Source organism: Cheilinus undulatus, linkage group 13, assembly GCF_018320785.1.
Source record: "Cheilinus undulatus linkage group 13, ASM1832078v1, whole genome shotgun sequence".
Taxonomy (NCBI): Eukaryota; Metazoa; Chordata; class Actinopteri; order Labriformes; family Labridae; genus Cheilinus; species Cheilinus undulatus.
Window position 1 is genome coordinate 20,658,158 of NC_054877.1, and position 24,481 is coordinate 20,682,638.

Below are 24,481 nucleotides of genomic sequence, written 5' to 3' on the forward strand. Positions count from 1 at the left end.
TTGTGTTTCTCTCACTTCAATCAGGCGTGTGGGATAAGGTTCTTGGTCCTGTTGCTGAGAAAAGAAGTGAATCAGGAACTCTGAAGCTCTTCCCTGTGTACCTGAAAGGAGAAGACTTGTTTGGGCTCACAGTCCCTGCAGTCACCAAAATCACTGAATCGGTTTGTAGCTGTGATTCTGGTTCAAGGACAAAATTTTAGACAATTTTGTTGATCCTTTTGTGTTGCCTGCCTGATATAACACTTAGTTTTCACTCATTCACTCCAGCTCCCAGGGGTTGAGGCTTGTGAACGATACTCCTTCCGTTATGGGCGCAACCCCCTGATTGAGTTGCCCCTCATTTTCAATCCAGCTGGCTGTGCCCGCGCCCAGCAAAGAACCAGCTCTAAATACACCTCTCTGGTGATCAGGTAACTTAAAGTGAAGTTTTATTTTGTGATCATGTTGTCTAAAAACCACATCATTTCTTTTGAATTTCAATTCTTTCCTCTGTCAATCTAAAGGCCACAACCTCAGGCCATCTCCAGCACCAGTGCCAGATCCAACCAGAATGTGGCCCAAGGAGAAGGTGGCGCCCCCCATAGCAAGCCTCCAGTAGTGCACCCCAGGTCCTCTCAGTACCGCTGGATGAAGAGTGAGTGGAGAGCCAATGTCTACCTGGCCCGCTCACGCATCCAGGTTGGTGTTGAAAGTCATATCTTACTGATTTCTTAGTTTGAGAGTAAGATCGATTCCCTTGGACAGAAAAAAAAATGTTTGTGTCATGTATTCGCAGGGCCTTGGGCTGTTTGCTGCTAGAGACATGGAGAAACAGGCTATGGTGATTGAGTACAACGGAACCATCCTCAGAAACGAGGTCGCCATCAGCAAGGAGAAGATTTATAGATCTCAGGTACACATCTGTTTGAGGCTTAAATCCTTTTTTACATTTTTTTTTCTTTTTGACAAGAAGGGCAATTAATTATCTCCTTTCCTTGACAGAATCGAGCCATGTTTATGTTCCGCATCGACAGTGAACATGTTGTTGATGCTACTAGAAGTGGAGGGCTAGCAAGGTAAGATGAAATTTCTTTGGTAGTTTTCCTCAAACAAAGAACTGGAGAAATTTCAAACTTTTTTGTTGCAGTATTTAGTGTTGCAATCTTAATATTGAGTGTATGTTTTTTGTCAATTAACAGACATTTTTTACTCCATTTTTGTATCTTTGTGCTATGAATCCTCCGGTATATTTAACAGTACAGTGATGTCTTACAATGGTTTTTTTATGGCCTTTGATTTCACTGCAAATTGAGCTGGAATGTCTAAATATGAGTAACATGTTTAATTAATGTGTACAGAATGAAGTGAATCAGTGGTTAGAGGTTAGATTCTCTGTCCAAGCTAGGTTGGACTTCAGTGGAGTCAAAGACGTGAGATATAGCAGCAAAATTCTGTCTTACCTTAGATTTTTGAGTTGTTGCTGTTTTTCTTATATTACTATAATAACTGGTTATGTCTATTGAATTAAGATTTTTAAAACTATTCCAAGTGCTGTATTTACTAAACATTGTTTCACTGTAATCTTAAATCTAATGTTTTGAGGGAGGAATCGTGGTGCCAGCCTGCTCCACTCTGAGCATATGTGTAATAGTGCATAGGGGGATGAATGACAAGAGAGGGGCAGCTGCTCACTGTCAGCACAGGCAGAGGAAAAGAAGCAAATACATTAATTATCTGTTTTTATGCAGCTTAGTTTATCAGTAAACATTACACAGGGCAAATCTGTAATACATGCTTATGTGTTGCACTCATCTAAACAGATTTCTGTTGTTAAAACAACTCAGAAATGTAGTTTTAAACTTTGATTATAAAAGCCATCGTATTAAAAAATGTCAGGATTAAATCATGCTGAGGCCTAAATAAATAACGACATAGGATAGGACAGACTTCGGGGTCTGTGCACAGGCCCAGCTAGAATTTGGTTCTACTTTGACCCCTTTTCCACACTGCTACCTCTTCCAGATTTTCTTATCCATCCATGGCCCCTCTATAGGATACAAGCATAAAAAGCCCTGAAGTAAATCTTAAGTACAAATGATGATGAAACTTAACACGTCGCTCAGGGGTTAGCGCTGTTGCCTCACAGCAAGAAGGTCTCTGGTTCGCTTCCTGGTCAGGGCCTTTCTGTGTGGAGTTTGCATGTTCTCCCCATGCACGCGTGGATTCTCTTCAGGTACTCTGGCTTCCTCCCACCACCAAAAACATGGACATTAGGTTAACTGGGTACTCTAAATTGACCGTAGGTGTGAATGTGGTTGTCTGTCTCTATATGTCAGCCCTGTGGTTGACTGGCGACCAGTCCAGGGTGTACACCGCCTTTCGCCCAATGACAGCTGGGATAGGCTCTAGGCACCCCCCGACCCCCAACGGGAAAAGCGGCATAGAAAATGAATGGATGGATGGTATATATATTTGTATGTATGCACTGTATATTTGTTAAAAGATACGTATTGTTATTATCTTCTTTGCAAAGTAGTTGTTGAGAGAGGGTGGATGGGGTAGGTGATGAATATATTCTTTCATGTTGTCAAAAAAACTACAACATACTGTCTAAATAACGAGTCTAAAAACATATCTTAAAAAAATAAACGACTAAAAAACATTTAGCCGATGGCTTCGTATTAGTGTGCATAATCTTGTGTGATTTGTGCTTATTTTTTGTCTTCGGTATTGTTCTGCAGATACATCAACCACTCTTGTGCCCCCAACTGTGTCGCTGAGGTAGTCACATTTGAGCGAGGCTACAAAATCATCATCAGCTGCATTCGCAGAATCGAAAAAGGAGAGGAGGTGGATACCTTTCTTCTTTGCTTTTAATCTTCTTATGCAGTGTTATAAATATTTCCATGAAACTGACGTTTCCCTCCCCGTCTTCCAGCTGTGTTTCGACTACCAGTTTGACAGCGTCGAGGGTCAACACAAGATCGCTTGCCACTGTGGCGCTCCTGAATGCAGGAAGTGGATCAACTGAAAAACAAAAGTGACAAATCTAAATGCATTCCTTGCTATACTGAGTGTGAATGTCACGATCTCTGCTGAGAAAGAGAAGAACCGCTTCACACTAGAGTCATTTTCTGAATGAGCAGAAGGCCGAACCATCGGAGGGAATGAATGAATTTAAGGGTTGGTTTATTAAGATCACGGAGAACAAAAAGGGTGGAGGAAGGGAAATAACACAGTAGCAGGATGTGACTTGTGCCATATTATGTGAGGGGCTCTGTTGTATGAGATGCCCCTGTCTGTCTGTATGTGTTTGTGCGTTTGGTGTACACGGGGTGAGGAATCCACCAGCGAATGAGAAAGCACTGTGCAGGGTGCGGCCTTATTGCTTACTAAGGGCAGGCCCTTTTGTTTCATACTGTCAATGTATACCGTATGACTAAATGTAGACATCACTGAATGAGGAATGTACAGCAATGAATACTGCGAAGGGAATATTAACTTGCACTAAAAAAAGAGAAAATAAACAAAAAAACACACATACAAACACAAAACTTTTAAAATACTTGATTCCATGAGTCAGTTTTATCATAGGTCTCTGTCATGTGATTTGTGTGAACTTGGAGAGGTTTTGTATTTATTACTGAGTGAATGAATTTTATTCTCAAAATGATGAGATTGAGTTGAAGAAGGCTAGATTGCTATTGTTTTTGAAGATTGAGGAAGACATGCTGTTACTTTTGTATAAATGTACATAAAGAAAACTATAGGAATAACCGACCAAATACTACCTTAACCTTCTTGATGTTTGGGTGTTTTTAAATTGTTTTTGTTCTGTTTGTCATTGAAATTTATTTAAGATGGACGTTATTTCAGTTTGAGAGTATATATTATGATTATTCTGTACAGAATTTGTAATATAACCACAATAATTCACAAAGTATTTTTGTTGTATTAAAAGTAAGGTATTGTAGCGTAGTGTTTTGTGACTTACACATACTTTGACCACTCAAAAAAGAAATATTTTTGTTGACTAATGTAACGAGTTATCGGTTACAGAATTTAAAAGAGAGACTCTTCAAATAGAAAGATCAGTGTGATCTGTTTGCTGTAATCAGGTTTGATTTTAAAGAACTGTGAATTAGGTTTTCAAACCCAAAAACAACTTTTTAACTTTTTAACACAGATAGCATCACCAACATGTATTTACCTGTATTTGTTTTTACATTGCTTTTAAAATAAGGTGCAAACGTCTAATGATGTTGTGAAGTTAGACGAATCAGTGTGTGACAGAGAATCGTGTCTGTAGGTTGTTTTACTTTTTTGGACAGAAGTGGCATTCTCCTTAATCAGAAATATTTCTTATACTGACACTTCACACGTCACATGCTTAGAAGCAGAAGAGCTTTTGCGTGCACAATTTCAAGTTGACTGTAAAATTTTGAAGACAGTCTTAGAACTTGTAATGTATATGGCATGTATTTTTTTAACTTTCCGAAGACTCAATTGTATATATTTTTCTCAATGAATGGTTGTAACAAAATTCTTTCTTGGATATTTTTCTTCTCTTGTATGATATTACATCATCCTGCCAGTGTGTTTGTGCAACATTTTCTTGGTCGTGTAGTCAGATTTTTTTTTCTTCCTCTTTTTCTTTTTTTTTTCTTTTTTGTTTATAATTTTTGTTTTGTTTTTGTTTATTGTTTTGTTTTCTTTGAAAATGCCTTTTGAAGTGTACAGAGTATGAGGTTTGGAGTTTGTGGAACTGAATTTAGAAACATTTACAAAAATAAACTATTTTACATGTTAATGAGTTGTTTTTGTCGTTGCTTCCCAAAATATGGGCCCCAACAGGTGAGAGGGGGCTGGTTCTGCAGTATGGTTCAATACTGTCTGTCAGTTTTGATATGGCATCAAGTGTGACCACTAGGTTATTTTCTTAAGTCAACAAACGCCAGAAAATGTGTAGAAAATTCCAATACTATGTTCCTGCAGGCGTGGAGGCTGCAGTTTCAGGACTGCAGTTCTAGGACCCTGACATTTTTGCCACAGCACCAACCCCCTGTTGGAGGCTGGTTTCAGGACCCTGGCCTGTGACAATGTTCACAAATTTTGCCTTCATGGAGAACAGCTCTGTCGAAATGGCTCTCCAAATGTGCCCTCACTTGATGGCAGTGAATGGAGCATCTTATAATGTTGGGCAATGCTCTCCCTTCTTGGATAGTTACACACATGGACAAAATTGTTGGTGCCCCTTTGTTAATGAAAGAAAACCCACAATGATCACATAAAAAACTTGAATCTGACAAAAGTAATAATAAAAATTCAATGAAAATTAACCAATGAAAATCAGACATTGCTTTTGAACTGTGGTTCAACAGAATTATTTTAATAAACAAACTCATGAAACAGGCCTGGACAAAAATGATGGTACCCCTAGAAAAGATTGAAAATAATGTGACCATAGGGACATGTGCAACCAAGGTGTGTCCTCCAATTAGCATCACAGGTGTCTACAAACTTGTAATCAAGTCAGTCGGCCTATTTAAAGGGTGACAAGTAGTCACTGTGCTGTTTGGTGACATGGTGTGTACCACACTAAACATGGACCAGAGGAAGCGAAGGAGAGAGTTGTCTCAGGAGATTAGAAAGAAAACTCTAGACAAGCATGTTAAAGGTAAAGGCTATGAGACTATCTCCAAGCAGCTTGATGTTCCTGTGACTATAGTTGCACACATTCAGAAATTTAAGATCCATAGGACTGTAGCCAACCTCCCTGGACGTGGCCGCAGGAGGAAAATTGATGACAAATCGAAGAGACGGATAATATGAATGGTAACAAAAGAGCCCAGAACAAACTCCAAAGACATTAAAGGTAAACTCCAAGGTCAAGGTATATCAGTGTCAGATCGCACCATCCGTCATTGTTTGAGCCAAAGTGGACTTCATGGGAGACAACCAAGGAGGACACCACTGTTGAAAACAAATCATAAAAAGGCCAGACTGGAATTTGCCAAACTGCAGGTTGACAAACCACAAAGCTTCTGGGAGAATGTCTTATGGACAGACGAGACAAAACTGGAACTTTTTGGCAAGGCACATGAGCTCCATGTTCACAGACGCAAGAATGAAGCATACCAAAAAAAGAACACTGCCCCTGCTGTGAAACATGGAGGAGGCTCTGTTATGTTCTGGGGCTGCTTTGCTGCATCTGGCACAGGGTGTCTTGGATCTATGCAGGGTACAATGAAATCTCAAGACTATCAAGGTATTCTAGAGAGAAATGTGCAGCCCAGTGTCAGAAAGCTTGGTCTCAGTCGCAGGTCATGAGTCTTGCAACAGGATAATGACCCAAAACACACAGCTAAAAACACCCAAGAATGGCTAAGAACAAAACATTGGACTATTCTGAAGTGGCCTTCTATGAGCCCTGATCTAAATCCTATTGAACATCTGTGGAAGGAGCTGAAACATGTCGTCTGGAGAAGGCACCTTTCAAACCTGAAACAACTGGAGCAGTTTGCTCATGAGGAGTGGGCCAAAATACCTGCTGAGAGGTGCAGAAGTCTCACTGAAAGTTACAGAAATCGTTTGATTGCAGTGATTGCCTCAAAAGGTTGTGCAACAAAATATTAAGTTAAGGGTACCATCATTTTTTGTCCAGGCCTGTTTCACGAGTTTGTTTTTTAAAATAATTCTGTTTAACCACAATTCAAAAGCAATGTCTGATTTGCACTGGTTCATTTTCATTGAATTTTTATTTATTATCACTTTTGTCAGATTCAAGTTTTTTCTGTGACCATTGTGGGTTTTTCTTTCATTGACAGAGGGGTACCAACAATTTTGTCCATGTGTGTATATGCATCTTTAAAAGAAAGAGATCACATAATTAGTCCAAAAAGATTTCAGATAATTTCACAGACAAACTAGAAAATTGTATTTCCTTAAAATACACTGATAATAATGAATGCTGAAATGAAAAGCAAAGTGAATATGTAAGATTAAAGTGCATGGCAGAAACATTGTTAATAAAGGGCCAAAATTAAAAAAAAAAAGTGTACGCAAATGGTAAATATAGTATTGAATAAAGAGGGATATTTGAAAAAGCATAACATGATGAAAAACGTACATTATAAGCAGATGAGTCACAATGCAGCTGGATTTATTTGGCATTTGTAATAAAGACTAAAGAGAGCTTTTTATCATCCTTGGACGTTTACTAGAATTAGTTATAGTAATATTTATTCAACTGTTAAATTAGGATATAGTTGGCCTTCCAAATCACGCCATGGTTTTACAATACAAATGTTAATAAACCATTGTGTTAAATTTACAATAAGACCTCAAAGAAAGACAGTAACAGCAGGCAAACTTAACCTTTATATGAAACTAGGACATCTTGTGAAAATGCTTTGTTTTGGCAACTGCCCAACTTTAAATTGAAATACTTAAGAAACCCCTCTTACCACAGACCTATTCCACCTTAGATTGATAGTTGGCAACCCCACAATCCATCTGGTGCAATAACAAGGCAATCTGATGTGAAATTTTAAAATAAAAGCCTTCTCAAATATGTCACATTCACTGCATATCTAGACACAAATGTGTGTTAAATGTGAAATTGTAAACAAAAAACATGGATGGTGCAAAAAAGGGGTGGACGTTGCAAAAAAGAAGTATTTTTCCTGTAAGTATGTTAAATAAGATAGCCTTCATCCACTGAGAAAATAGGTCTATAGGTGAGGCACGCTTGTTTTTATCTTTATTTTAAGCTATGCAAGATACCGACTGTCAATAGAAATCAGAGGGCTGTCCCATTCCTGTTTCTACCGCTTCAAGCCCTTGCAGCCTCATGCACCCAATCACTTTCCAGGTGCAGTCAGTTAAGCCAATAAGGCCTCAGGGTTTCGGGAGGAGTGTGAGATTCAGCCTATGACTCTGCGATTGCCTCTTGTACATTGTCACTTGGGCATGTTCAGTGGGGCTGTAGATTATAGACGAAAAAACATACATACGTCTAACGGGGGCACGAGTTTATGGATGTCCGATGTCTGCAGCCAGATACTTCTCTGTCTGTCATTTTCATTCAGTCATCATGTATGTATGTTTTCTTTAAGTGTACGATAAATTTCAAAAGCTACAGACCATAAATTAATTTAGCTATTTAATTCTTAAATATAGTACAGGAGCCCACTCCATACACACGATAACTCGTTTTCTCAGTTTTCCTGAGTTAATGAGATTATTATCTTGGAATTATAAGTTTTATACCCACAGTGAGGTATATGTCACACTTGTTATGTAAATAGAATTGGAAAAAAAACTCTTCGGTTTTTAGTTTACAATTCTTTTATCATAAAACAGAAGTTCTCATCTACCCTGACATTAAAACTGTGATGATTTAAGTTCTGCTATTAAAAAAACTATCTAGAGCCTCTTTGATTCATTTGTTCATTGTTGTCCTGTATAGATAGTGGCAGTTCTACCCACACTAATGACCAGCTGGACTCATATTTTGGTCCATCAAAGCCTAAAAATCTGAGTCGCACTGACATCTGTTGGTGGAGCATCTGTAGGACCGTACATGTGACTCTACCTGGTGTAGTGCTGAATTCAGCTCCCCTTCCAAAAGCTTGTCATTATGGCGGCATGCCCTGTGTTTTGCCTTTTTTAAAAGCCTCCGTATAAGAAAAGGGTAATTATAGGGGGATGAGGAAGAATGCTTGATGAATTGTAGGCTAACGTTTCAATTTTACAGCTCAGTGCTATTTCTTAGACATGAAAAGCGCGCGATTATGACGCTTTTTGTTTTGTTTTTATGTAACCAAGTGTCAGCTAATTACTTGTATTGGGTGATTCTTTAAACGTAGCCTGCATCCAAAAGCGACGGGCGAGGTGCCTATTTCTTTTTCCTCCGGCGCGAGACCAAAGTGAAAGCACGTGAGAGGGCACGAGTTTCACGGGGATACAGACTGTGACATGACACCTGTAAACATTAAGCGTTGACACTCGTTTGAAGATGCGTGCCGTGCCTCTTTTTCACGGCCAAGCCTACTTCCTGGTGGACGGGCAGCGCCTCAGTGTTGTCGTAGTGAGCAGACAGGGTAGCAGAAGTGAAGGTAGGCACCGTTGATGGTCTGCAGTCTTTTTTAGCAACACACTTTTTGTACTTTTGACGAAAAGAATAAACATGGGAAGCACAGTGACGGAGTCCAGTAAGGAGAGCTCAAAGAAAATACCGAAGAAGAGGAGAAGTCTGCGGATTAACATGCCAGTGAGTCTGTGGAGTGTCAAATGATTTGGCTTTTTACCGTGACAGTACAAAACGGCGCTTGTTGATGAACTCTGAAATTACCACGTGAACACCCTTTTGATGCTTTCGCGCACGCGACACAGATGAGTATGCATGATTGACAGCTGTCTATATCACGACTTTCAGCTGCTTTGCAGTATATGAACTTATTTCGTGTCGTTAGTGTTTGTTAGAAACAGTTGTCCACTTGTGCTCTAAAAAATATCAATTTAGGTATTTTTCCTCCTTAAATATTCATCAGTAGGCTTTAATGTCATGTCATCGGAGGCACCTCCCCAGCTGCAACAAGTATGGCTGTAAGCAAGGTCCATTTGTTATCGTTTCATGTCCAGACTGCATCATCATTAAGACCATTTTTTTGTAAACCAACCAAACAGCAAATGCCAGTAAATTCATCAATATGCCCTGAATATCTTTGTTCTAATTAGCAGTCTAGAACCCAATCAGACTTATATTTTGGTGGTGTTAATTTACTATTCAATGGTCATGTAACAAAATTTTCAATAAGGACGCTCTTGCACTTTTGGCGTACTCTGAAGACAAAGTGTAATTTTATCTCTTTGCTGACCATCCATAGCTTAGTTGTGTTTTACACTTTTATGTTTTCTGACAAATTTTATTAAAACGTCTCATGTGCCCCCCCACAATTAATCTTTGGCTTTGAATTTTCCTTAAATAGCTGTTTTGGTAGCGTCCTTTTTATCTTTCCCCAGCAGAGCTTTTAGGTATTAAAAATAACTATAGAAGTAATCAGTCTTCCTCTCAGTAGTCTAGTTTCTTTTTTTTTTCTTTTTTTTCATTATGTTTAAAGATGCATACCTATTAATTTCAGTCAGTTTAATTGCCAAAAACTCCTCACAGGAGCTTTAATTAAATCAAACTGATTTTTCACTGTGGCATGGCTGCTAAAGCCTATGCATATAAGTATTAATAGAACTTTTGATCAAAGGACAGCTTTTAGAGCAATCAACCTATCATAAAAGGCAAATGATGATTGATTATGGCCACTCCTGTGTTCTTTTGTTTATCTAATTTAACTGACCTTATTTGCCTCTTTACTTCAGCACTTGAATTCATTACCTAGTAAAGTTTTTTCTTCAATATTTGACCTACGATTTTTCATGATCAAACAGCTCCTGAATACAGTCAGATCACTTTTGTTAGAGCTAATTTGTTTGGGCTTGTGGCATGGTTCACAGCCATGCTACAGTAGCTTACAAGCGTGTAAAGCCACATTATGTAATAACACCGCATTATGTAATAACCCTAACCAAAGGACTAAGTGTGGGCTCCAAGGTATGCCCTACCCAACTACCTTGCCCTAACTCTAACCGCTTAGTGACTTATGCCTAAACCTAACCTCCCTTCAGGGCCCTAGACTAAACACCTACCCTACTACCTTACCCTAACCCTAACTGCTTAGTGGCTTACAAAATGCAGCATTATTACATGATAGATGGAAAATGTATTACGTTATTACATAATGCGGCACTACAAGGTGTGACTATTTCTCATTGACATCCATCAGAACAGCATATAGTATACTTATCTGACAAAGGTCAATATAACAAAACTCAGCCAGAAGTTTTTTTTTTTTTTTTTTTTTTTTTTTTTTTTGAGGTTTTGTGATAAGATATTCCTTTATTATTCCCACAAGGGGAAATTCCAAAAATATGATATGTTGATATGTTCTTGTGCAGCTCTACACATTTGGGAGTGTTTGTAGCCAACTTGGGTTCTGGATGTTAGCACTGTTGCAGCTTTATTAAAGTTCCCGTAAAGTGTTAAAAATATCTTTACTCTAGGTTTGTTTTATTATAGGCTACTATGTTATGAACCATCAGGCCAAATTACAGTCATGAAAAACATTTCCAAACTTATACAATTAATCTTAAAAATCATGAAAAATCAGTGTGGGCGAATCAGTTGAATGAGCTGAAGCCACATCCAGTCACGAGAAATACGATCCTCAAGTTTAAAAAAATGCTTCTGATCAGAGTGCAGCTGCCTGGCTCTGTGCCAGAGCAGAGAGACAGAAGATGGGGATTCAAGTTACTGTTTTCTGGCACAAATCGCTCTGTTATGATACTTTTAATGGCCACTAGGGCACCGTGGCTGATAGATTTGGGAAATTTACCTCACAGTGAACAAACACAGCATGTAGCTGGCTACTAATGTTCAATAAAGGGAGTGACATCAGCTAACAACAGACTGCACTCTGATGAACAGCTCTCTGATTTTGTATCATTGTAGCGTTAAGGGGAAGGGTATTTCCCCATCAAGACCGGTGATGTCATGGACTCAGATATTTGCCCTACTTGAATAAAACCAAGCCAGAAAAGAGGCGAACAACTTTCTAACTATCTAAAACAAAAATTCAGTCACACATAGATCTCAGCGTTTTCACATATTATTCCAACATATCTTGTGTTTTTAGGCACAAAGTTTGGATTTCACTTTACAAGGACTTTGAAAATATCATAGCAGGTTTGCATGGTTACTCGTGTCTGTTTGAGTAAACTCTTTTCTACGAAAGCATGCTAAGTCTCATCTTCCCAAAGAGGAATGCAAAACCCAACCCTTGGTGTTGAGATGGAGCATGTTATGTGTTGTATTTGCAAAGGTTCTCGTGGTGGCGAAACATGTTTTTCTTCTTTTTAAGTGGAATGCTTAATGGCCAAAAGAAAAAGGTGTTCATTTGGAGCAACTTAAAGGTCAATTATGTTGTTTTTTGTTTTTAAATCTGGCCACATAATGGCTCCAAAGGCTCCCAGGACTCCTGTATTGACATGCTGTTGTTCCTGCTGCATTTCCTTGAAGTTACCTTCATTCTTGACTCACTGATTTCCTCTCTGTGCAGGACTTCGGTGCATTTACTTCCCCACAAGTGGAGACGAGTGGCTCAACCAAAAGTGGTGCTCAGACGGTACGGATATGATTTTCTAGGAATACACTTTTGTGTCTGAATTTTTCATTTTCGTGCCAATTGTTTGTTTTCTCAAGCCTGTTTTTTCCCTCCAGGACATGATTTATCTTGTCTCTTTGGCTCTTGTTTGTTTGCCTGTAAACACATTCAGACAAGGATTTAGGAAAGAAAAATATTACACAAGGCCGTCTCTTCCCTTTTGCCAACCCCTCACTAGCCTACAGTAACATTACGCCCACTGTGTCCAGGCATAGCACGAGCAGATACAGGAAATCAATTTTTCTCAAAGAAAGCAGCCTCCTCTTTCTGTCTGCTCTAATTAATCGATCATAACGTATTTTAATAAACCTCAGTAATTTTTGTATATTGTTGATTATAGCCTGCATTCTCCTGTGTTTTGATAGAGCTGATTTATATCCTGCTTGCTTGCCTTGACAAGCTCTTGCACAATGACAGAGTAAGAGTTGTTGCCAAACAGAAAAAGGGTGTGTGCTTTCTCTGCCGCAGATTTGCTACAGGATTGGTTTGAACAGAAATGTGTGTACGTAGTAGAGCCAGCCTTAAGCAAACACCATGCTCAACCTTTGTGAAGGAGACCAGGCAAAGCATTCCTCCCATCTTTGATTTGATTGTTGAATTTTCTTTCTCACAGAGCAGCAGTGATTCACTTGCACTAAACATCATCATGTATCAGTTTTGTTGAGTCTTCACCTGCCAGCAGTGTAACCAAAACACCCCTGTTACATTTTACTGTGTGCTGTAAATACAGCCTCTAAGTACGGAGATCATTGCATATCATAACGCTTCAGTGTATCAGAGACCACAAATGGTTAATAGATTTTGTTGTTGGCACATCCAGAGTGGGCAGCAGGCAGTAGTGGGAGGAGGCTCTCGCTGTCTCCAGCTAGATTGGCTGCAGTCTCTCGTGTTTTGTTTTGATGTCTGTACAGCGAATAGTGATGGACTTCTCAGTCTGTTTTCATGATGCTGACCTTGCAAAGACAGACTTAAAAACACAGAAAGTCAAAATGAAAAATATTGTCGCAATTGCTTTTTTATCTAAGAGAAGCACTGATTATGAGGTTGTGAATTAGATGGTGCTTTTACAGGCATGTATCAAGGATGAGGCCATTAACAGGATGCCCTTTGAACACAGTGTGCAGCACAACAGCCCCACATAGTAGGGGGGAATGTAATATACTAAATTTAATGAAATACTCTGTGATTCTGAAAGGATCATAAAAAAATTAAAACACTTCCTCAAGTAGCCCTCTGGTTAAAAAGTTCAGAAATCAGTCTTGTTTTTTTTTATGTTATCTTTATTGTCTGTCTTTATTAAAAGCTAGATAATAAGAGGGCGTTTGAGTTATTGAACTTTGGACATGACACTCATATTATCATAATCCTTTTTATGACATGCAGTTAAGTGTTAGAATGTGACTAACTAAACAAAGCAGAGTTTCATGTGTGAGAAAAGCAGAAGTAGTCTGGCAGAAAGTCACTACAACAGCTAACATTTCACAATAAATCTCGCTTCAAAATTTCCCCCTTAAGTTTGCATCTGGCTACGTGCAGAAAAACAAATTTTCTCTGCTGCCATTTTCTCCTGACATCATGCACAGGTTGGAGAGCTGAAAATGCTTGTTAATATTATTCTACTGTTTTCTAGGTTGCAGGTTTATTACATTTAGTGTAGGCTATCTAAGAAAACATTGTCAATTCACCACTTCCAGACTGCTCAGCAACATATATATAATCAATATACAACATGTTTGATAGCCCTTCAGCTAACATCAAACAACAGCTAATGTTAGCATTAGCACAGAACACTTCAGCAGTATTGGGCTTTATTTAAACATATAGGTTATTTGATGATACCTTAGCTGCTAATATCATACAAAAGCTTACTTTATCGTTCAGTCACTTACTAGCTAGTATTACTCTTAAAAGCAGTTCTTCAAAAATTACTGCTTGGTAGTGAGAAAGAACACATTTCAAGAGGTGTAAATTCCATCTAACACCTTTTTAACCTAAAAAATCAGTAAACTAAAAAATAAATTCAGAGCAGTTGCCACATGTTGTCAGTTGTTAGCTAAGAAGTTCAAAAAGTTGAGATTACATCAGTAATGTAATCAGTAATGGTCAGTATAGTTTGTCTTTTTTGATAAAAGAAAAAGATTGAAAAAAGCCTCTTTAATATCAGTGAATTTGTCTCAAATGATTGTGGTAGAAAGACACCTGTGTCTGGAAGATCCATTTACTGGTTAATCAGCATTCCTGGTTACCATTACACCATGAAGACAGAAGAACACACCAAGCTACTCAGAGAAAAGGTCATTGAAAAGTATAAGTCAGGTGACATACAAACTTTTCCAAGGCGCCTAACGTCCCCCTGGAGTTAAGTTAAATCAATCATTGAGAAATGGAAGGAATACAGGGCATATGTAAATCTGTCAAGATCAGGCCTTCCTCATAAACTGAGTGACCGTGCAAGAAGGAGAATAGTGAGAGAGGCCACCAAGACACCTATAACTACTCTGAAGGAGTTACAAGCTCCAGGTGCTGAGATCTTAGAGACTCTGCATACAACAACTGTTGCCCGGGTTCTTCAGCAGTCAGAGCTTTATGAGAGAGTGGCAAAGAGAAAGCCGCTGTTGAAGAAAACTCAGAGTAAATCTTGACTAGAGTTCACTAACAGGCATGTGGGAGACTTTATGGTCAAATAGAAGAAAGTTCTTTGGTCTGATGAGACCAAAATGGTGCTTTTTGGCCATCAGACAAGACGACATGGTTGGCAAACACCAAACACTACACATCACCACAAACACACCATGAAGCACAGAGGTGGCAGCATTATGCTGTGGGGATGCTTCTCAGCAGCTGGCCCTGGAAGGCTTGTAAAAGTAGAGGGTAAAATGAATGCGGCAAAATGTGGAAGAATCCTGGAGGACAATCTTGTTCAGTCTGCAAGAGACCTACGTCATGGGAGAAGATATATTTCGCAGCAAGACAGTGACCCAAAGCATAGGGCAAAAGCTACACAGAAATTGTTTAAACACAATGTTCTGGAGTGGCTGGTTCAAAGCCCAGATCTCAGTACAGTTGAGAATTTGTGGCTGGACTTGAAAAGGGCTGTTTAAGCCTGATCCCTGTGCAACTTGACAGAGCTTGAGCAGTTTTGCTAAGAAGAATGAAGTAAAATTAGGGTGTCCAGATGTGCAAACCTGATTGAGACCTATCCACACAGTCTCACTGCTGTGTGAGGTGCATCTACTCAATTCTGACTTGAAGGGAGTGGATATTCATGCATTTATTTTAGGTGACATATTTTGTTTATTTAACATAACTTTGTAAAAATCAGTTTTCACTTTGACATTGAAGACACATATTTTAATTAACAACTTTCAGGCTAAGGTGGTTTAAATCTAACTATAGCTGTTGTCTGACATTAGCTTACAAGTTACTGACATATTGTAGCGTTAAGTAATGTCGGTTTAATCGGAAAGGAGTAGATTTCATCAAAAACAGTGTTACCCTGAAATTTAATGTGACAAAGATTAGGATAAGAGGTGGATGAGTGCTAATGTAAGCAGTTGTCGGTCGTAACTAAAGTTAAAAGAGTTATAATGCTAAGAAACAAAAGGAAAGGTTTGAATTAAATCAAACAATATTTTTGGCTACATGAAAACTCATTTTAACTAAGCTGTTCACTAAGAAGTGGATGAATGCTAACATTAGCTGCTGCCTGCAGTTAGCTAACACATTTCTTAATATGTTGTATTGTCAAGAAGTACAGCAGGAAAAATCCTCATCAATCAGATATCCATATTACAGAAGTACTTAATTTAAGTAAAAAGTTGGCTAAGAAGCTATAGCTTGGTTGAATGCTTGTGTTAGCTAATGGAAATTGGTACATTTCATCTGACACAATTGCATCTAAACTGGTCATAGTTTATTTGTTGTCTGTAGCAGATGAATCCTGAAGTTGTTTGGGATAACAAGTCATAAAAGAGCTGTAAGCTAATGTGGTCAAATGCTAAAGTTAGCGATTATCTGATGCTAGCCAACAAGTTGCAGTGCCATGAAAAAGCAGTTGCCCCCTTTCTGATATTTTTCCATTTTTATCACTCTTAATGTTTCAGATCATCAAACCAATTTTAATATCTCACAAAGACAACCCAAGTAAATACAAAAGGCAGTTTCTAAATGATGATTTTGTTTATTAAGGGAAAAAAAATCCAAATCTATCTTATTCTATGTGGATTTTGTTCCCCTTAATAAATAAAATCATTGTTTAGAAACTGAGTTATTCTATTTACTTGGGTTGTCTTTGTGAGATATTAAAATTGGTTTGATGATCTGAAACATTTAAGTGTGCTAAATATGCAAAGAATATCAGGAATCAGAAAGGAGTCAAATACCTTTTTCTTGGCACTGTATGAAATATGTTGCTAAACTTCGAATTAAGACCCAATTTGCCTCTGTATTTTTACTTACAGTTGTTTTTTCGCTGGCTTTATTTTGGGCTGTGCTGTTAAGGAAATTGTCAAATACCTTCAGTTTTTTAGTGCTAAAACTATATCAGTATAAAATCTTATTATCTGACCACCGTGAGTGTGAAGTCAGAGGAAATGTGGAGCTTTACAATGATTTCACTTTCTCTCTTAATAGTGAATGGATACAGGGACAATGTAAATATCAAATCACAGGTAAATAAAACTGTCTCCTCGTCCTTCAGGGAGAGCGTCGCATCCGTTCTGCCAGCCCCACCAAATCTGTGTCTGCCAAGAGTCCAGTTGTCCTGCCGCCATGTCCCCAGTCTGCTCCTGTGCAAATGAAGACCAGCTCAGGTTCCCCCAAAACTATCTTCCCCTATCCCTCCCATCAGAGCTCCCCACCAAAGTCCCCCCGCCGCCTGAGCTTCAGTGGTATCTTCCGCTCCTCATCCAGCTCCTCACCTGGGAGTATCAAACTCTTCTCCAGAACCAAGAGAGGTGAGTCAGATTCTACTACTGCACTAACTGCACATTCAGGATAAATCTCAGCTTTTATGATAGACCCCAAAAGAAAACATATTTAAAACTGCTTTAAATGTAAAGTAAGGAAAGTTTGAATGAGCCTGTTGATTAATGCCCCTAATTCTGCAAGGGTAGGTTTAGGAGGAAGACAAAATGAGAACCAGAAATGAAAGTATGTTTCTTTGAAGATGATTTCCTGCAGTGTGAGGTTAACCCGCATGCAGGAACTTGTATCTGATTGAGTTCAGCAGTTCAGACATTTTGCAGCCTGAGACTGAACAAACATAAAACTTGTTATGCAGCATTTTCTGAGTTACACATTAGATGTTATTGTCATCAAAAAGGAAGTGGAGGCTTCAATTTCCTTGTTGTGAAGAAACAAAAGTGCTGCTTCTTGTGATATCCTAAGAAGAAGGGGGGTTGTTGCAAGCCTAGATTGAGAAATTTGGATCATTTCAAAACTGATGAATGCTTGCTCTGTATCAGATGGAATTTTATTTGTGTGAACAGTTTTCAAGAAAATACAGAAATAGTTATAGTTTGGATTAAAGATTCTTGTAGCTTGTAATGCCTTGCATTATTTAGCCCATTTAAAAGATTTTCTTAGATTAAGTTACATGTTTGGCCTTATTTGAGATGGAATCCAGTCATTTGTCATTCTCCATGTCCAAACTGAAAGTTGCTAAACTCATAATGGTGATACTGGTATGCACAACTTAGTGGAAATTTAACAAAGCCGTGTTTTGTTCTGTCCTGTGCCGAGCTGATTTTTATATCTCGTGTCTCCATGTGCTCGAACCTCTGTTTATTATATATGAAAAAACCCAGCTTGGTTTACACAGAAACAGAGCTGCTGGAAGCAGCATCAAACATCCCGAATATGACTCATATGTTTTTGGCTCTTTTATACGCCCATTCTTCTGTTTTCCGTGCAGAGGGTCAGTCTGGCAGCGGCTGGTGGAAAAGCTCTGCCAGGACCTCAAGTCGGCCTCCACAGTTTCCTCTGTTATTGATGGTAACCAAAGTAAAACGCACCAAAACACACAGACTGCTACACGTTTCTCATAACAGCTGCTTAAGATTTCTACAGTCTGATGTGGTTATGACATCACATCCTCTCAGTTCATGTTCAGACTAATGATGTGGCTTTATATAATCTGTGGCCAGTGATAATAGCAACAAAGTATGCTTCAGAAAATCATACTGTGACTGAGCAGGCAATCCAGCTTTGCTATTTTCATGAGTGGGATGTTTTTGCAGGCACCCAAGTTTCACCACAAGAGTGTGCTGAAGTCTTAGTCTTGTCCTAATTTAGCTTCCCATCTAGATGTATAAAAGCGTTCAGTCTTGTATGTTTAGCCAGAACCTCTTCACTGATAAAATCACTTATTTCTTAACAAGCGTAGTTAGCAATGACCTTGTCTTTTCAGAGTCAAATCACCATCTGAACTTGAATCATTGGGTAGAATTCATTAAAGGACCATGCATTTGCATCCACATTTGCATCCGATGTGACCAGAACGTTTTTTGATCTTTGTCAGGTCTAGATATCTGTTTTACCATAGCCTGCCCATTGTCAGTCTCTCTCTACCGAAAGCTCAACACTTTCATACCCTTATCTGGAAGTGACCAGACTCTCAGGAGCTCCTCGTACAACCATGCTGAGATTTTTCCCCCCTCTCTCTCCCACTCTCTGTTGCTACTGTGGGCTGTATGTTGTCAGTAAATAATGGGCCGAGCTAGATATGACTTCCAAATTCATAAAAATGAAACCTTACAAGGGCAGAGTGATTTTTATTCTGAAAGGGGAAAGCTAAGTGTGTGAAGAGCTTAAGAAAATACACCACAAACACATAGATATGTTTTAAAATCACTATGGATCTGTAACCTAGCAACCACAGATACAAAATAAGGTGAGTTTTTCATTTAATATAATGAGAACCTTATCACAGTGGGCATCAAAGGATAACTGAGGTTTCATCACTGATGTTTGGTTTCTTCACACATACAAGCCATTGAGTCACTGAGCCGAGTGGAACGCTTGCATAACATGTTGATTGAGATCTGTGCCGAACGCTGTGTGGCTAATGTGAGCAGCAAATACTGAGTGGGCCATCTGTTAGGTGAAGGGTAGGCTGCTGGTGTTGAATGGATGCGTCTGATCAGCTGACAGACCATGGGATGTCCCCCTACTGTCATCTGATGGGGGCTGGCCTCAGCAGTCTTAAATGTCAGGCCCTCAAAAGTCACCGACAGCAGAGTGTGAAAACGGCAGAGCTGCATGAGCTTAAAACAGAAACCTTTATTTTATTTATTTTATTTTTTACAATCCCTTAATTCAAAATGTTGGACTTTTATTTTGGTAAATTCCTGTGACTGTGATCCTGAATTTGTAAAGCCAGTATGACAGAGGTGCCCCTGCTGACTTTTTCTGTGTGAAGAAGGAGGGCAGTAAAAGGAGGCGGGACAGCATACAGTTTCAGCCAATTGCTGCTGTATCCTTCATAAACTGGCCTCCTTTTACAGGCTGCTGACATGCATGCTATATTAAAGAGGCGCCACCCACATCTGCACCTGACAAATTTACAGCCCTGACACAGCGAAGAGGGGTCTCTCTGGTACCAGTTGTTATTTGCATCACTTGCAGGAGAGACAATTCTTAGCTGAAGCTCAAGGAATTTACAGCTTTCATACTCTTCATGTCTTTATTAAATGAGTGAGCCGGCACTGGTACTGTACACGTACTCCTGCTGACTCTGTGCGCCGTATCCCTGGAGGATTCTTCTTGCCTTGCTGCGTTTTTCGTCTACTAGCACTGCTGGCTCCAAGAAAAAAGCAGAATGTGCAACTTTTGGAATAACCAAATTTAGGTTTGTGCTGCAGCTTGAAAACTACGGACATATATATATATGATCAAATGAAGATAACCAGCTTTCTTCTCTCACAATGAAAGCCAGTCTCTCCTAAGATGGACTAAAGAGCTTCAAAAGTGCACCTTTTATTCATCCGTAAACCTTCTGGATCTACTTTTCAGCTTAATCTTTGTGTAGCTTTCTTTATCTATCAAATGGAGTGACTCATGTTGGACAATTTTGAGCCATCTATGTGCCCTCTATCGTGATGTGGATGGTCATGATCAGATTTAACTTAGAACCTTCAACCCACTGCATTTAATGAAGAGGTTTGGCAGCCTGAGGAGGAGCAAGAAAAAGAAGGATCCAGATGGGCTAGGAGGGAGGAATCAGTCCGAGGCGTCATGCCTGACTGGTAATGAGCTGTCCTCTCTTCACCTGCAACAAGTCTCCTTTATCTTAAAATGCTCCTTCAGTAACCTCTTACAGTCTAGCAGTAAACTAAATATTGATTCAGATTTTATGTTTTCATCTTCACCAGTTTAAGGGTGTATTATATTTGAAGCTTTTAAAGTTGAATGCTTAAGTTGTGTCATGTAAAGGCTGTTCATAGTGGCCTTAGGTGCTCCATATAGTCTCAGTGCTGCTTACATTGCAGGTCTCTGGTTTCACAAATGTATGCAGTTCATCTGCACAAGTGACAGGACGTAGACTAAAGTGGTAAAGCTATGTGTAGGTCTGACTTGGGGTAAGAGGTTAGCGATCCCTCTGCTATGTTTATAGACATGTACCCAAATGACTGAACATACTGTATGATGCTTTATGCATCTTTTACACCTTTCTAGTAATTTAGATCTGCATGATCCATGACTGTAATGCATGACACTAACTATGTTAATGAATTAGTGGAGTGGAGTGTCTAGACTTTGTTATTCTTTATGTTGAAGACATCCTTTCATTATGAGAAAGGGGCTCATAGTTGCTCCAGCATTACCATTTCAATGTCTTTATTCCTGTCCTGTATCCTGAAGGAGTCATCAGAATATTTTTAAATCTCTTATTATTTTCTCAGCTAATTTTTTAAAGCTTTTTCTTATGTGTTGGACAGTTTTCATGTCCTCCATATCCCATGTTTTTATGACAACTAGGCCTCAAACAGTAACCGCTACAACAAAAATAATGACTACCAAGCAAAAAGCATAGTTCACACTGACTCAATGCAGTTACTGTAAAGCTCATAATGCTTGATGATTGAAGAACTGGGACACAGTGTGTTGCACTTTAATCACAGACTTCACAGCTCCTGATTTAGAGCCCAGTTCGACCTCGGGGGAGTCCTGTCATATTGATGAACGTCCATATGTAGCTGTACGGGATGTAGAGTTCATCGTAAAGCGAAGGATACAGTGCCGTGACACCTCAGCCTAAACCAAACTCCCTTTGATCCAGAGCTCGCTATACTGCTTACAATGGCTGCACCCTGTAAGAGGATGGCATGTATGTGAGAAAAATGTCTCCACTGCAAATCAGAGAAGTCAGTGTGCTTCTCAGCAAGGCCCAGTGTGGCAGGTTGCATCGTTACTTTTAGTGTTTTTCTGCAAGGCAGTTTGTTCACCTACTTGAAGGAGTGAATTATTATTAATCTCATTTTTTTGGCTCAATAAGAATGCAATTTTTTGCTAGTGGAGGACAGACTTATATGTGGGGCTTGCAATGATACAAATCAGCAGCAGTGAGCTGAACAGTATCCAAATGCTTCCTTTTACATAACCTGAAGCTTAAATGTAATTTCAGTGTGTGAAATGTAAAGATTAAATCCCCATGCAGCTGTGAAGAATGGAAAAATGAGCTAAAGGCTGATGTTTGTACCAACTTGTAAACAATCTGATTAGTATGATCATTCACATTTTTATCTATAAGGAAACCGACTTACCTTTTGAAGACCTGAATTTTTTGCCACTTTTCCTTTGTTTTATTTTTTTTAGCCCAGGTTGTAGCATAGCCCACACACACACATACATAGAGTATTTATCGCAGTGATTGATTTGTTCAAGGCTTGCCTGAGAAGGCTGTAGCAGTGCGTCAGTCAGGCCTGTTACGGCCCCCCTACTACTCTCACAGAAACTGTAGTGGTGCTCACTTAAAAGCACCCAGATAACTCCTGGGTGTTTTCAGTCTGAGAGGAGCTGTTTATTTGTGTTATGTTAAGTCATGGTGTTGTAAATTGCAATAGAAAAACTCCTTTGGTTCTTCTCAGCTGGTCTGCTACCCAGTAGGAACTTTAAAACATTAGAATGGTTGCAATTATTCAAGCAGTGCTGCAACTTTTAGTTCAGTTTCATCACTAAAAACCTTTTGCTGATTTTTTAAAAATATGTAATCTAATTTATTTGTTGATATAGGAATGTAAGAGCTTAAAGATATGACAGAAATACTTATAAACTAAATTATCTCACATGGCTGTTTAATCGAAACCTCAATGCTAGTAAATGCTCATTTTTTAAATAATATACAAAAGAAGGTATCCATCAAAATTTCCTTGTGAATGAAGATATCGTTTTCAAACTGCTTTTTATGAAAGTCCTAATATACGGAAGCCCTATGCAGACATGCACCCATCCACTTTATTTTACTCAATTTTCCAATGAAAATGAATTGTCGACTCAAGAGCTCCATTTTTTTAATCTCATTTTTAAGCCAGCAAAGTATGTTTTCTTGCAGTATTCAGTCAATTATAAACGTAAAGTAATTAATTCATCATCAAGGAAAAACCACTGTTGGTTTCTAAGATAACCAGATCAATAAGTAATATTTTTCTTTATTATTCATTGTATGAAATGACCTTAAAATATGTGACAAAAATACTAGAAAATTGAATTATCTGTCATAGCTGTTAAAAAGCAACTGCAATACCAGTTAATTTGCTCATTTAAAAAATAAAGATTTAGGATCTTGTGGTCTGTTAAAAAAAGTAAATGGCCATCAAAATTTCCTTTGAATTTTGTGGATGGAGATGTTTTTTTAAAATTTGTCCTTATGCAAATCCGAAATACAGAATACCTCAGCAACAGTCTATTTTAATATACTCAATTTTCCAGTGACAATGTATGCATTTTTGTTGTTTACTCATAAGTTCAGCTTATTTATCTTACTCTTGGGCTAACAAAGCATGTTTTTTCTTGTGATATTGCATTGGTTTTGTACATTTTTCCAAGATTAAGTAATTAATTCATAATCAGGGGCAAACCAGTATTGTTTGCAAAGTTAACCAAATAAATAAGTAATATTTATCTTATATTACTTATACGTGTTATGAAATGAATAAGAAAACCCCAGACATTGACTCTTTATTATGGGAAAACAAGGGGCTAGTAATAATATGGACACTTAGGGCTTCTGTACCAAACCTAAAAACACTTTGTTTGCAATCCCATATGTCAAGGAGAGTGTTAAACCATAAAAAATGGTACCCTAAAATTAATCAATGTCCAAAATACATTTAGAAAATGTAAGAAAATTGCTTTTCTTAACGTTGATTTATACCTGCATAATAATCATTATCCTTCCTTGAATTTAAACAGGTATATCATAAATTAATGTGTATCTATTATAATGATGATACTGTTCTCATTAAGGCTTGTATTTCCTGGTTCCTGGTTGGTGGGGAGTTGCCCTGCATTAAACCAGGCAGAGGAGAGGGCTCCCGGCCCTGCTGTTATCTCCTCCTGAGGAATTTGCCACAGCAGCGTGGCTAAAATAAGAAGGCCACACAGCGGAAGCAGGCTGCACCAAAAGAGGGCCACTGCATGCCAACTAAATGTCAAGAGATAGTGTGGAGCACACTTCGACAGACTAAGGAAAAATGTTCACCTGACACAAAGAGCCTCTTCTATGAGAAACGTCTTCTTATTTTGAACAAAGATACTTCTGCTCTGGTTAATTTAAGAGCTTCATGTCTGTGAATGATTCATGTGTGATATACACATCCCCCTTCATTTGACTGTTTGATCTAAACATGATGATAGTCACATGGAAGTGTCACGTCAATACTTTCATCCAGATCGTTTATGTCATTCGTTGTTTGGCCTCAGAAGTATGCCAGCAGGGTGGATAAGACCCAAAAGAGTGTCGTATGTCGCCCTGCGTAAGATTGTGGTGTGTGATGTGAGCGAGCATGTGAGGAGCTGCGTCACAGACAGCTGACTGTTACTCTGGGCTTGTGTTTAATTCAGCTGCTTAGGTTGTAATCATCCTAGTTTATTTTGAGGGGTGTCAGGAGGTGTTATGATTCAGTGTTTCTTTCACCAATATTGATTTACAGTAAATTTAGAGCATTCGTAAGGTGGTTAAGAGTGGTGATTTTCAGAGTGATGAATATGTCTGCAGCTGTCAG

At 38.7% G+C, this 24,481-nt stretch overlaps 2 protein-coding genes across 9 annotated transcripts in view; both read left to right on the top strand.

The window, feature by feature from the left end:
- The window catches only part of kmt2cb (lysine (K)-specific methyltransferase 2Cb), a 105,703-nt gene extending 100,934 nt beyond the window's left edge, over positions 1-4,769 (top strand). For all 6 annotated transcript variants that reach the window (XM_041803228.1, XM_041803229.1, XM_041803226.1 and 3 more), the window contains 7 exons: positions 25-161; positions 268-410; positions 504-678; positions 776-892; positions 982-1,055; positions 2,721-2,829; positions 2,918-4,769. In XM_041803228.1, the coding sequence (XP_041659162.1) occupies positions 25-161; positions 268-410; positions 504-678; positions 776-892; positions 982-1,055; positions 2,721-2,829; positions 2,918-3,010 (848 nt within the window). In that variant the 3' untranslated portion in view covers positions 3,011-4,769. The remainder of the gene's footprint in view (positions 1-24; positions 162-267; positions 411-503; positions 679-775; positions 893-981; positions 1,056-2,720; positions 2,830-2,917) is intronic.
- Positions 4,770-9,043: 4,274 nt separating this feature from the next.
- Positions 9,044-24,481, top strand: part of LOC121519800 (5'-AMP-activated protein kinase subunit gamma-2-like) — a 42,502-nt gene continuing 27,064 nt past the window's right edge. For 2 of the 3 annotated variants that reach the window (XR_005992740.1, XM_041802747.1), the window contains exons 1-3: positions 9,044-9,253; positions 12,153-12,218; positions 16,957-17,212. Coding sequence is in view for 2 of the 3 variants with exons in the window: in XM_041802747.1 (XP_041658681.1) it covers positions 9,170-9,253; positions 12,153-12,218; positions 16,957-17,212 (406 nt within the window). In the remaining variant the exon portion in view is untranslated. Of the gene's footprint in view, positions 9,254-12,152; positions 12,219-16,956; positions 17,213-19,863; positions 20,504-24,481 lie in introns of those variants that run through there. The other variant, XM_041802748.1, reaches the window with a different exon arrangement.